We start from the raw sequence: 13,831 nt of genomic DNA on the forward strand, positions 1-13,831 counted from the left end.
GGATCATTGGATCCATCAGTAACCAAGAGGGGTGGTGGAGGGAATAGGACACGTCCCTTTTTTGGGCCCTCTCCCTCTCCTTTGCAGGAGAAAGGGAAGCAAGCTGCGATCTACCCACCCCTGGCTCAGACCTCTATCATTGTGCACTCTTTGACCGCTGGTCTCCCATTTGTTTGTCCCTCCCCGCTCATCAGACCCCGTAAAAAGTTATTTTTAGATTTCACTATTTACCGTCCCTGAAAACTCTTTGACCGCTGGCCGACTACTTAGACCCTAGTCCAGCGTATTGAGCTGATCCTCAGCCCAAACCTTTCCTAACATCCAGTTATCGTAACCAGGCCCAATCCGGATCAAGCTTCGTGGAACGGTAACTTTCATGCACGTAGAGGGAAAATCTAGTGTAGTAAGCACAATCAAAGTTCAATCAAAGAATTCATTCTTTGCTAACATACAACAACTCTTGCTTCCAACCTTCGCTAGGGGGGAAAAAGAACATCAACGTAAAAACATGACCTACATTATGATGAATCACAAATTTATTGTCATTGTTTATCTTGCTTTCACGACATACTAAACACAAATAAAAGTTGCACACGCATACGAATTAGAAGAAAAAAAAAAGTAAATGAAAGAAAGGAAATTTTGATTATTGTTTTATTATGAACAGTATACATTCTCAAATACATCTATCCATGTAAGTAAACAAATTAAATAACAATAAGCACTGCATGCATGTGTTATAATGGTAAATGAACAAAGATGACAAAAACTGTACCCGGTTCATGGATATATAGCAGTTGAACAAATAGAATTTTGCATCAATAAACATTTCCAAGCAATCAAGCCAATGCCAACTAGAAGGTTATTTCACTTGGCGCATGAAAAGTTCTTCCACGGCATATGGCTTCGAGATTTTCTCCGCCATAAGAACAAAGAGGGGAGATTTCCACACCTGAGACCAAGATTTGTCTTAGATTGAAGTAGATGGTTGAAATTGTTGATTATTATCAGCACAGGTCCCAACTGTGGTAAAATGCCAATACTATCTAATTATGTTTCAAAATCTGGAGGCGCTTGTTTTATGTTCATTGTTAAGAAGAACCCAAGCCTTCTCTATGATTAAGTTTTACTTTTCTTTTGTTAGCAACTGATTTTCTATCCTAGGAAGAAGACTCCATGTTACCTGATTCCTCCATGACGATGAGGTGACAGTCACCTCATCAACAGCCACCTAAGGACACTACTGTCCATACCGTCCTACGATCATCCTTAAGATTTGTCTTTCTAACTAACCCATATATTTGAGGGAAGAATCACCACCCAAACTCGTACAGAATCTGATACTTGTATGTTATTTTATTCACGTGGTACTATAATTGAACATTCATTAACCTAAGGTTCCAAATGATTCCAACACCAAAATGAACCAATAGATGGTGATGAGTGATAGTTCAGGATTCGTGAAGCGATTACAGTCTAGACTAGTAATCAGAATAATACATGTTCCTTCAAATTTGTTTTCCCCCTTCTTTTTGATATGTGAAACCCTTTCCTTAACATCCTGATGGCCTTTTCGTGCCGGACTTGCTTTATCATTTTCTAGGATGCGTACTATAAGATTTTTCCATGCGTTGCAGATTCTTATTAGTCCCGTGTCTTACGTTCTCCTTGTTGCCGTCAGTACACATTTTGTGTTTGTAAGCATATACAAATAGCCATGTCTTGACCTTCCTTGGGATCTAATAAGTATGAAACACTGCACAACTGAACTTTGAAACCAGTATCCAAGGAGTAAAGGTGTGAGTATTTTAAAGTGATGATTGACCATATAGATAGAAATAGCACAGGTGATCATAATCTAAGGAGTTACATCATAGAAGAGTGTGCATATAATTACGGATGCTTCTGAACCAGATATTTCACTAAATGATCTGTAATAGACCTCCAAAAATTTTGCCAGTACTCGGTTTGAAATTTAAATGGTATTGTTGTACTATCAAGATCAATTATGTTGTTTGAATTAACTGGCAGATAATTGTGCAAGGGATGATCTTAAATCGAATCCTCGAATAACACATCTGATACAAGTTCTATAAGTTCCATCACTTTGTTTTTGATAACTGCGGAGTAATGATTGGCTGATGATGATATTTCTAGGGGCTAAGAGGTCATTAAACATGGAGAGGGAGTGTGAGGATTCTGCGAGAACCTAAGACTGTTGCATCATTTTTGTTTATACTTCCTAAGAGAATATGCATCTTTTGGGTCACTCTTACATGCATCAATTTTGAGAAGGTTAGACCCAAGTTATTCTTCAAAATAACAAGCTAAAGTAACTGGCATCAACATATTTATTCAAGGAAAAGTCGCGAATATGGAATATCATGGACAGGAAGATCACCTGTTAAATATAATGGCACAGAATGTGTCAAGAAGCCACCAGCAGCAACAACCCACCGACTATGAAGGCGAAGAAGCATTAGCCGAGCGCTATCAGGAGTGTCATAACTCGCTCCATTTGCGTTCTTAACTGGTGCAAACTCCTCCTCCCGCAAGACCTGTTGTTTTAAATTTCAGAATGCATCAATGACAGAAAAGTTTCCAGCAATTTGTTTTTTCTTCATCATTTACTTTATCCATCCTCTTTTTGGGAGTAATAGAGATATTAGTGAATGCAGAAGAACAGGATAAAATATATCCTGCACTATTAAGGGATAAAAATAGCTATAATGCAGTAGCAGTTTGAAGAAATGAACCTCAAAAAGAGCTGTGGATGGAGAATATGCAAAGGCATCAAATATAAACTGCTCAAGCTTTAAGCCCATTGTATAATCAGTGACAGAAGGAATCTTCTTTTCAGCTAGATGATAACTGCATTCAAATTCATATGTTAAACACGTAAAATATAACTTGTTTGGATTAACTAGAGAACTCATTAATACTATTGGAGGCTACAAACAAATAAAATTGTCATCAAAGCAAGCGTATATGTGGAAAAAAAATTACAACACTATTATGTATAGTTGTTTATATCTGATCTACAAGTCAACTGAATCCAAATGACATATACAAATGTTAAGCACATCAAATAAGAAAGTACACCTACAAGTTAATGACAAAATCAGAACAATGAAAAAAAATTACCTTCAGCAAATTAACTAGAATTGTCATAAACTATTTTGAACCATGCCACATGGAATATGCCGCTAATTCAGATGGAAAATCACTTTGTATCAAATTAAGATGTAAAGATTAAGATGGAGACCTAGTTCATTATCTACAAATTAAAATTTTCACATTTACAATCTGAGTACTTTAAGAACAATCAGCAATTCAAGCCACACTATAATTTCTCCTAACGGCTAATTGATTGAGATGTTGATAGTGTAAACTCTCTATTGCCAACAATACAGTTTATGATAATGATTCAAAATCAATTCCCACATTACGATGTTTTCACATCTCATGGAACAAGTCAAATACCTATGTGCAGCTCTTCTGCTGAAGTAGAATGCCAAGTTACCTAGTCTATTGGATCTCTATGTTTCACATCTCATGGAACAAGTCAAATGCCTTTGTGCAGCTCTTCTGCTGAAGTAGAATGCCAAGTTACCTAGTCTATTGGATCTCTATGTATCCGGCTGAGACCAAACTAAACTAATGAAGATCAGGAGATAACAGAATAACTCATGTATCCAACTCCCATAATAATAATTATTATGTTCAAAGTTCAATCTTATGATATGTGGACTTGTTCCAAACATTTTAATATATGGAGATATGAATGGTTTTATTCTTTAGTTCATACTAAACCAAGAACTAAATCAAAGCTATACATTGAATCTTTTATATGTACAAGACAACACAAAGTTTGATCCTATTTAAGTGATATGTGGTATTATGTGATAAGTGAAGTGGTAGTGTAAAAAATGTAGTATGAGAATTACTTACATACTGTCCTTTTCGAGACCATTAGCTACTTGATTCAGAAAATCCAAAGTGAACATATGTAAGCACACCTGCAAACGTATGGCTAATATAAGGCCTCAATATGGATAAATTATCATGAGCACACAAAAGTTCATAAGGAATTCCAAGCATACATAAGCAAACATGTAAGCTTCCGTAAAGGTCTAGCTTTTAAAGAAGAAGAAAGAAAGGTCCATGACATTAATAAATGCTAAGTAAGATACACAGATCAAATCTAGCAAATTAGTCATATTCTAACCAAATAGTACACACAGTTAAGAGAGAATCTATACTCCATAGTTCAAATACTTCAAAACAATTGAGCAAGGATGGAGAATCCAGGAGAACGATGAATGTTAACTAACTTGATTTTGTCTCACAAGGACATGAACTTGGGTTCCATCTTGAAACACCTGGAACTAATTTACATTGTTTGCCGTAATGATGCAAATGGGCTCTTCATTGATCCAAGAAAAAAGAACTAGTTTTCATGTTTCCCTACTAGAGGATATTTTTTTTCTCTCAAGCTTAAAATTTTTCCACGTTTAGTTGATTGTACAGTTCTATGTTAGTTACCATATTGAATTTTTTCTACAAAAATTCTCAAAGAATCTCACTGCAAAATTTTACCAAGAAACTCAAATGAAAGCATTTAAGTAATAAAGCAACAAAGAAATTGTAAGCTCATTATATTAGAGATCAGAAAAATTACATTGCTCCAACAATATCGAAGTCGCCCTGTTATCTGATTGATCTCACTAGAAACTGATGGATCCATTTCGCTGTACTCAACAACAGTAAGAGGCCCACCTCTCCCTCGTTGGACAAACACTCCAACCTTTTCTTGTGGATACGCCTGAATCCATAGTCCACAGCAACAAGATTAAAGTTTCATGGTAGAAATACTGAGATCAATCTACACATTCACGTAAAGGAAACTTCAAGGCTTTCCAAAAACAGAAACTCAAAAGGTAAATAAGGTTATCTAACAACGATTGCCTTACTTCAAAATAACTTTCTGCAGATACAAGGAAAATTTAGACAGAAAATAATCTCATGGAAGCTGCTTCAAATATCATACTAGTAGCAAGATCATAGAGCAAGAGTAGCGTTTCATCACCAATCTTTAATATACAAATATTGCATCTACAGTGAACATTCAGCAAGATGGCTTCTATCACAATCTACAGATTTTTTGTGTGCGTAATATGTGTCTGTGTGATATCTACAGCGGGAAAAGAGATTTTTTGTGTGCGTAATATGTGTCTGTGTGATATCTACAGCGGGAAAAGAGCTCCAATGACAATCTACATGTATGCATCTTTTTCAGTCTGTATCACACCCAAAAATAAAATTTTAAAATTGCACCCCAAGAACCGAGCTATTTTTATATTTGCAGGTGTTTATTACCTTCCTGACAACTTTTGCTGCTGCAGAGACACCTTTATCAATAAAATATCCGAGGAATGTTGGGTCTGCGACACGGACCTGCCCCCAGGGGATTAGATGCAAATTAAATGTAAATCCAGTTCGCTAATTTCCGACCAGTCAAAATCTTACCAGTACATTATCAACTCCATAACAGTCCACGTATCTAACACCTCTCATAGCCATATCTTCCAGTAACTTTGAAGATTTCAGAGCTGTGAAAGAATAAAAGCATAAAGGATTTTTGTTAACTCACAAGTATTAAATGAAGAAAGGTAAGAAAACAAGTAGATATTGCATTTGATTTCTGTAAAACACCAAATATCTTAAGTTCATACCAGAATACAATCCTCCATTTCCATCAGGAGCTTTTGCCACCTGATAAAAAAATAAGGTTCATTCTATCACAAGTGGAGAACTCCAATAAGAAACCTAACATGTGTGCTATGAGCAAAGAAAAACAAAGGCAGGATTGTTGACTTAAAATCACATTGCATTTCAAAAGCAGCATATGAGATTTAAGATTTATTTGAATAAGAAAGAGGAGTTTATACCTTGTATGGAGTCTCCATAATAAATCTACCATCCCTAGAGATACAAGGAATGGTGCCTTGTTGGAAAAAGGTGACCTACAACAAAGAGGATAAGAGAATCAGCTGAAGATAATTGTAGATTGCAAAAAGGAGGGCAAGGTCATTTCTTTACTTGATCTGCCTCCAAGCCAAAGTACTTGTGACTTTCAAAAAACTTGCGGGTGGCATCATCGGTAAATGGGCTGGTCATTATGTACCAATGAATTGGTGAAAGCGCAGCTGACAGATAAATATGCTTGTCATCAACCTGACAGATATCATTCAACAGTCAAGTAATTCAGAGACTTTACCATCAGTAAATTGAGCTGCAAGTCTTTGAACACATAAAATTCGTTCAGCTTGAAGTTGGAAAAGAGACTTTCCAGATGGAAGACCAATATCTGATGCATGAGACAAAAAAAATTTAGATAAACAAGAGACTCATAAAAAAGAAAAGATGCTTAACAGGATTTAGTACCTTGTACCTCTAGCATATTATTAGGTAAAGAAGAATTGACAGGTATCAGAACTTTAACCAATCCATTCAAACTACATAACATGTTACACTCACATCCATTGACGATAGAATCTACTGTTATGCTGGTGAACAGGTGAAGGCTTTTATCTATATATAATTTCTTGAAAATAATGACATGAATGTGGCTCATTGTAGTTAGGAGTCTTTGAATCTTTCTTGAATGTCATTCAGAGTATCAGAAGGCAGTTCTAATGACCATTTTCGGAAAGGAAAACCGTATCATATTTGTAGGATACAAAATTATAAGTTTAAACTTCTGCACAGAATGCAAAGACGAACTACATGGCATTGTTGTTTCTACAAATAAAAGATATAAACATATAAAGAAAAACATTTTGATACACATGTTCTTCAATGTAACATACTTTCCGTATGATATAGACGTGAAGAAGTATTACTTACTGAAACAGCCCTTAGGATCTGAACTTCCAAGCCGGGTTCCCTAGGTCAAATTCCACAAGTAAGAAGAGCCATCAACACAAACATTCTATCCCAAGTGAAAAAGTAGTAGTTGAAATGCAATTTAGTCTAAAAGAAATCCATATGAAAAAGAATCTAGCGTTTCGATTTAGTCTGATAAACAAAGCAGCTGCATAATGGAAGTATAACACCAAAGCATTATTTGCTTCCTTTAGTCAATTCAGAATTAAATCGACCTCATAAACTGAAACTTGCATAGTCTCGAAGACGCTATAAGGAATAAGTTACCTGTCCGCCAGACAAAAGCACAACCGCTAACTTGCCTTCTGAGATAGCCTTCAGCCCTCTCTTCCACCACCTCTCTCTATCTTCAAGAGTTCTTGCTTCCACAGTCGAGACACAAGACTCCGGCACCGGTTCAATCGCAGGCAACGGAAGGCCTAATTTCATCCACACATTCAGAGACGCAAGATAAGTATACACACTTCACTGCTATAAAATGCAGCCCAATGCTTATTCATCTTAATTACGCAGGAAAGCAAACCTTGAGATCCAAGTGAACAACGAATTATCCGATCCATTCTCGGAAGATCCAAACTCTGAGGTACGAGAAATACAAGTGGTTATCTATTAAAGATAGTAAAACGAAGCAAGATGTTACAAAAATCAAAATTTACTCAATACATTAAATGATGTGACGAAATAATCTTTTCCCCTATAATAGCAGGAATTAAACTATAAAGACACTACTCTACATCAAAATTCAATTGTAAGATTGTCATTCAACTAAATTTAACCTAAATTCAACAAAATTACATTAAAAATAATAATGATATTTGTCGAATGAAGTGAGAATTACCTGAATGTCCTTAACGAGGAGATCGCGCTCTTCAGGGGAGAGCTCATCCCAATAGGCAAAAGCGTCCTGCTGGCCGAAGTCCTTCATTCGCTCCACCAGCGTGTCCGGAGGAGACGGAGACGCCGCCTTCTCCGTCGCCGGCGAAGATCCCTCTCTCCTCCCGATCTCGGATCCGATAACGATCTCTTTCATTTTTCTCGAGGGGAAACTGCTGATGGCAAAGATTTCAAAGGATTTGTACCGGGTGTCGGATTTTTCGCGTAAATACCCTTGGGGAAAACGTAATTTGCACTTGGGGGGTTGTTTGTTTCAAATCCTATAATTTTAGGAAATAGATTTCACTATGGGATTTAAAATTCATAGGTGTTTTGTTATGAGTTGAGATTTTTAAAATATTGTTTGTTTCATTAATATTTTAGAATTTGAAATACTACAATTTATAATATTTTGTTTGTTTTAAGCTCAAATTGTAAAATTACCAAATGTCAAAATTTTGTAATATGTTGAATATGCTATCTTGGTGAGCTTACCTCCCACAAAAAGATAAAATTGGAATTTGTCAAATTCTCTTCAATTGAGAGGTAAGCACACCCATTTATGGAATTTGTCAAAATCCTCTCCAATTGAGAGGGTTTGACAAATTCTAAAATTTGGGTTTTTTTTGCACTTTTGGGATTCAATGTTCTAAAAAATTTCTTAAAACAAACAAGGAATCCCAAAATACAAAAAATCTCACTTTTTAATCCTAAAACTTGTATCCATACCAAATGCCAAATTTTTTGGTGAAACAAACACCACCTTAACGTCTCTCGCTTAAAATAGTGTGCACCTCGTGTAAAGTATGACCCTCTTTTTTTCCACTACAGCAATCCTTTTTTAAATGCCACGGTAATTTTATAATTACTGTAGTGTTTTTAATGCTACAGTATTCTGTTTATGCTACAGTGATTCAGTGATTCACTGTGGTATAAATAGTAAATCTTTAGGCCCTCTTATAAGTACATAAGAATAGATTTTACATTTTTTATAATCCGTAGCTCTGCGTTATATAAATCTATTTACAGAAACCCCCCGAAACTTGGGGAGTTTCCACAAAACTTGCAGGAAACTTGTGTTATCAAGGTTTACAAAAAATTTAAAAATTATAGTTTTAAACTAATGAAGTCGGGAACCATGAATTACTTGCACACAAACAAAAAGAGCGCCAAAATTGAGAATACAAACCGAATTAGTTATTAGCGAGACGATAAAAAAAAGTATTTTGTAATGAAATGGCACGTGAAGAACACGTGCAGAACAGTACAAGTGACGCGAGTCACGGAAGGAGTCCGTTATTGTCGGCTTGACGGCGTCAAATCTCGTTGACGGTCCGTGACCTCGTCATCGGACTCAGAGCCCCGTACCAACTCAAACTCAGTTATGCAAATAAAATAAAATAGAGCTTTGCTACATGGACCCAAAATATGAGACCAATAGGGGGGACAAGTGAGGTGTCTCCCTCCTATTGGATAATGAGTTGACCATCATTAATGATGGTCAACTCATTATCCAATAGGAGGGGGACATGACCATCATTAATGATGGTCAACTCATTATCCAATAGGAGGGGGACACCTCACTTGTCCCCCCTATTGATCCCATATTTTGGGTCATTAAAGAATTTTTCATATATAAGGACCGCACCAATCTTTTCAATTAATTATAGTTATCTTTATCATAGTTTTATTGCAATCAAGCACCAGAACTTTAGGGGCCAGATCTATCTTCACCAACTAATTTTATCTTGTCCCACTTAGGTGGGTGCTTTTATTGGGTTTTTATTATTTTGATGGAGATGTTTGATCTCCTCTTGCAGGGTATATCCAAAACTAAAATTTAAAAAAATAATAAAAGGTGCAAATTTCTTAACCTTAAGGTGTCATTTGCAATTTTCACATAAAATATGAAATTTTCAGTCGAAGATGCGTACTTTGGGCTCAAATTAAACATTGCCCCATATCACGGGAGCTGATATAATAAGCCTGAATTAAGATATATCAGAGCAATTCATGTTCAAATCTAGTCTTGTAAAATAGCTTAGTTTTCAATCTGCGAGAAGAACATTTAACCTCCGAGGACACATTAGAGTTTAAATTATAATCCACAACTCTTATTTTCACTTATCACTCAAGGGAAATCATGTTCCTTAACGTATATGATCTATACTAAAAAATGAAGAGTTTCAGTTGAAGAACTAAAACTTGCATCACGAAGTGTGCATGTCTCAGCAAAGGAGAGTGCATTTACACGCGCATGTTCCTTGTTTCTGCAGTCTATTTGCAGTTCAAATTCAATTTCAGTAATAATACAATTACCAGCTGTAAATAATGGTCAATGTGAACTGTGAACAAATTACAGGTTGAGCTAGAGAAATAATCGTAAAAAGCAGACAGACAAGGAACAACATGAAACTAAATTTTTAGATAAACTAAATTCTTCAGATTCTCAGAGTGGAGAAATTTTCAAGACTTGCACAGGGTACATGAAGAAATTAAAAAGGCAGGAGAAAAGAAAGGGCTTCGTGCTTCAAATCTTTCCTGCTCGTAGTAATCTGCAGTATTTGATGTTATCGGTATGGTTGTGCACCGAGGAAGGGCTCCAAGCTCGCCAAGTTATGCCTCAAGAACACGTATATTGATTCGGTCGTCGTTGCAGCAATTCTAACCACCACGCCTATTCCCTGATCCATATAAAAGAAAAGCTTCATTCAGAACCCTTATTTATGTAGTAATGCTAAATATAATACAAAAATCTCATAATATTTTCTATGGAAAAAGAAAATCCCTACAGAGGGTCCTCTGAAGAATATTGTATAGGAAGAAAGGAGAGGTTGACATCTGACATATCATGACTGCACTCACTTGTCTATTAGTGCTGTGTACCCTAAGATTTGCAATACGCCAATGAAATAGTATGATGTCAGTAGTACAATGAGCATTTTCCACTTGTCTCACCTAGATTTAGATCTCGACAGTCATAGACAGACCATCATAACAATATGGATGCACCAACCATGGGCAGGAATAAAATTACCTGTCTTCATGAGCACGGAGACACATACCTTTGGTCCGAAGGAACTACAAGAAGCAAGCAAGGCTGGTTTTGACTGAACATGTTTAGATTCGGTAGTCATTTGGTACCGTTGGTTGACAGTAGGCGAGTGAAATTTTCCTGACATCATTTGTTTCACTTCAGCTCGTAATAGATCCTGGATGTGCTTTAACTTGGGCCTTGAGAAGTATGAAATGAAGTAATTAGCACCTTTAGTTTATGAATATTTGTGGAAGTAGTAGAAGATTTCACAGAATATTCAAAGAGAAACAGTCAATTTTAGCGACCCAATTGAACAACGGAAACTTTATTTTGGGCCAGTTAAGGTCAAGAGAATATATGTTTATGTTTTTTGGTTTCTTAATAAAAAACCAATAGGTAAACATGATGGATAAACAAATTTGTAAGACTTCATCCTGCCTTTGCATTCTGTATTCATCACTTTGAAGGGATTTACTCGATATCATTAGCCATACTACCAATCCATACTCATAGTCTAGATTAATATTAAGTAGGTTAAGAGCATGATATATATGATATGACCCTTTCTTATTTAAGAGCATGATATATATGATATGACCCTTTCTTATTTTTGAGAGCCATCTAAATAGCAAGTCCCAGGCAGAACTTACCCTAAGATTATAACCATTGCAATAGCCTGGTAGTCCTGCATGCGGTCGCTAATGCTTTTACCAGACATTTGATCTAATAGGACCTGGTTTACAAGTAAAGTGGAATCAGGTATTAAATCATCATCATCATCATCATGAAGAAATAGGAAAACCCAATAAATACAAGAAAGGGAGAACATTACCGAGTCGATAAATAGAGGGTCATCATCTTTCAAGTAGATGTGATTGATACTCTTGTAGGATTCAAAATCCCATTTTTCTCCACTCTCATGACGCCCACTAGTAACCCAATCCACAACAACCAAATTTGATTCAGGAAAGACTCTAAATACTTGCTTCTGAGAGTATCTAGCAGTTGAATAGCATGTAACAGGGTCTGGAATAAAAGCCAAAAGTGCATCTCTTCCAATTCCAGCCTACTGCACAAAATAAACTTAAAGCTGTTTTTGATTCCTTTATCGTGAAAATTAAATAAAAGAAACATGATGAAACTCTGTCTTTTATCAAAATCTTGATCTATTCTACTTCTTTTTATATGTATATCGAGGAATTCAAATTATTGGCTATTTTATACAAGTTCAGAAACAATAGTACCTCTAAAATTTGCTCTGAGCACTTTGAACCAACAGACTTGTATACCTGTGTAAAATAATTGCTTTTGCAAAATCAGATAAATAGTTCAGATGAACCAAGCCCCTAATTATGCAAGTCAAAAGTGTAAGGAAGGCCGAACAACAAGCAATCAAAAAATTAATTTTCAGTGGATGACAAAAAATCGTTGTAATTGTAAGCTATAAGTTCAAGTCTAGCAAGCAAACCAAACAATCACATATTAACTAATCAATAAGACGTTCTAACCTCCGCACTTAGAAATAGGCAAATTTCCTCACTTTCTTAACCCTCATAAAGTGGACGGATTGGGAGGGGAGAGATTGAAACTTAAGTGAGGCTTTTCCAATATTCCATTATTGTCCTTAGAGAAAATAAAGAAATTAGATGCGTATTAATTCTTCAAAGGACATATTGGTCATGTAGTATCCCTTCCCTTTCTTTTCTCTACGCTAAGCAAACACAAATTATAACATACCCTCTTTTCTGCTTCTTGTCTATCCAAACACATATAAACTCATTCCATCCACTCCATCTCCATCCCATCCCCTTGGGTCTGCTTCAACCATTCCCCTCCTCTACCCCTTTTTATCCAAACCCACGATAAGAGTTGACCACTCCTACACCCTAACCCCACTATCCAAGTGGGGTATGATGTATTCCATATTAGCATAAGTGATAAGATTACTCGATGTTCATGATTTTGGACCACAATTTGTGCATTAGCTTTGGGATAATGCTTGCCTGACGATCTCAATTAAATCAGGGGAAGAACCTCTTCTCATGATACTAAGATCAAAGAAGCATCTCGATACTAAGATCAAAGAAGCATCTCTCCTGCACGCTTCACCGACTTATATGTATACTTACAATCATCAATATTTGCATCCATTTGCATGATTCATCAACGAAAAGGTCATTTGAACTCTCACCGACTAGTTTTCAACAAAGACTCATTTTACCAAACTCTGCACACACGCATACACAAAGCATAGGCATGCATGCACATACGCACACACGGAGTGCAAACAAATAAATAACACAGCAAGTGCATATTGGAATACTTGCTAGACTTGTACTCGTAATTGTACATACAAACATCATTTGCTAAGGAAAAGCAAATACAACCAAGGCTGTTGTATTTAACTAGATATGCTGTCATTTTTGCTAAGGAAAAGTTCAGTGCATATTCAAATTTTTTTCCCTTTCGAAACAACAATTTATTCAACCTCATTAAAATAGCATTCGAAAATGACCAAAAAGATCAAACCTTGGTAGAAGCCTGAGTCGTCATTGCCGCAGTACAACCATCCCCAACTGACAACCCAACCGATATGCAATCCCCCTACATTCACAACACCATCATAAATCAACAAAACCAAAATTAACAACCAACACAGCTTCTGCACCCCCAAAAAAAAAAAACCCCATTTCATCTCCAAAATTTACAAAAAAAATTCCACTGACCGAGACAATTCCGCCGCCATAGGAGAGGGTGTAGATCCAAACAGCATCAGTCTTGGAGGAGCAACCAACCTACAAAATTGAGAATTGCTGACGAAGAAATTGAAAGAATAGTAATCATCAAAAGGAGTTCGTGGATGGTAAAGATGAGACCTTTTTGGGTATGATGAACTTGAGAGGGTATTTGCAGAAGCAACGGGTCACCGTTGACTTTTCCTCGACCTTCTCGACTGCTACAAGACCGGTGGTC

General features: G+C 36.3%; 2 protein-coding genes across 3 annotated transcripts; both read right to left on the bottom strand.

Moving 5' to 3' along the window:
• On the bottom strand, positions 627 to 7,999 carry LOC109844880 (UDP-N-acetylglucosamine diphosphorylase 1-like). Of its 2 annotated transcripts, none has more exons than XM_020414050.1 (15): positions 7,787 to 7,999; positions 7,472 to 7,526; positions 7,216 to 7,367; positions 6,910 to 6,949; positions 6,281 to 6,370; positions 6,103 to 6,209; positions 5,952 to 6,026; positions 5,736 to 5,775; positions 5,536 to 5,612; positions 5,380 to 5,457; positions 4,682 to 4,825; positions 3,952 to 4,019; positions 2,757 to 2,871; positions 2,402 to 2,558; positions 627 to 952 (listed from the first exon to the last, which is right to left on the bottom strand). In XM_020414050.1, exons 1-15 carry the CDS (start codon positions 7,976 to 7,978, stop codon positions 855 to 857), a joined length of 1,488 nt encoding a protein of 495 aa, XP_020269639.1. In that variant the 5' UTR covers positions 7,979 to 7,999; the 3' UTR covers positions 627 to 854. The 2 variants fall into 2 exon arrangements, with proteins under 2 accessions (XP_020269639.1, XP_020269638.1); XM_020414049.1 differs by having other exon boundaries at positions 5,530 to 5,612; positions 7,787 to 7,998.
• Positions 10,111 to 13,827, bottom strand: LOC109844718 (urease accessory protein D; the record flags this gene model as incomplete). Its single annotated transcript, XM_020413832.1, has 8 exons — positions 10,111 to 10,505; positions 10,887 to 11,055; positions 11,509 to 11,591; positions 11,691 to 11,924; positions 12,103 to 12,147; positions 13,388 to 13,462; positions 13,585 to 13,653; positions 13,735 to 13,827. Coding segments are annotated over 8 exons (882 nt in total), but the record flags the coding sequence as incomplete, so codon positions are not given.

This window comes from Asparagus officinalis, chromosome 6 (assembly GCF_001876935.1).
Source record: "Asparagus officinalis chromosome 6, Aspof.V1, whole genome shotgun sequence".
Lineage (NCBI taxonomy): Eukaryota > Viridiplantae > Streptophyta > Magnoliopsida > Asparagales > Asparagaceae > Asparagus > Asparagus officinalis.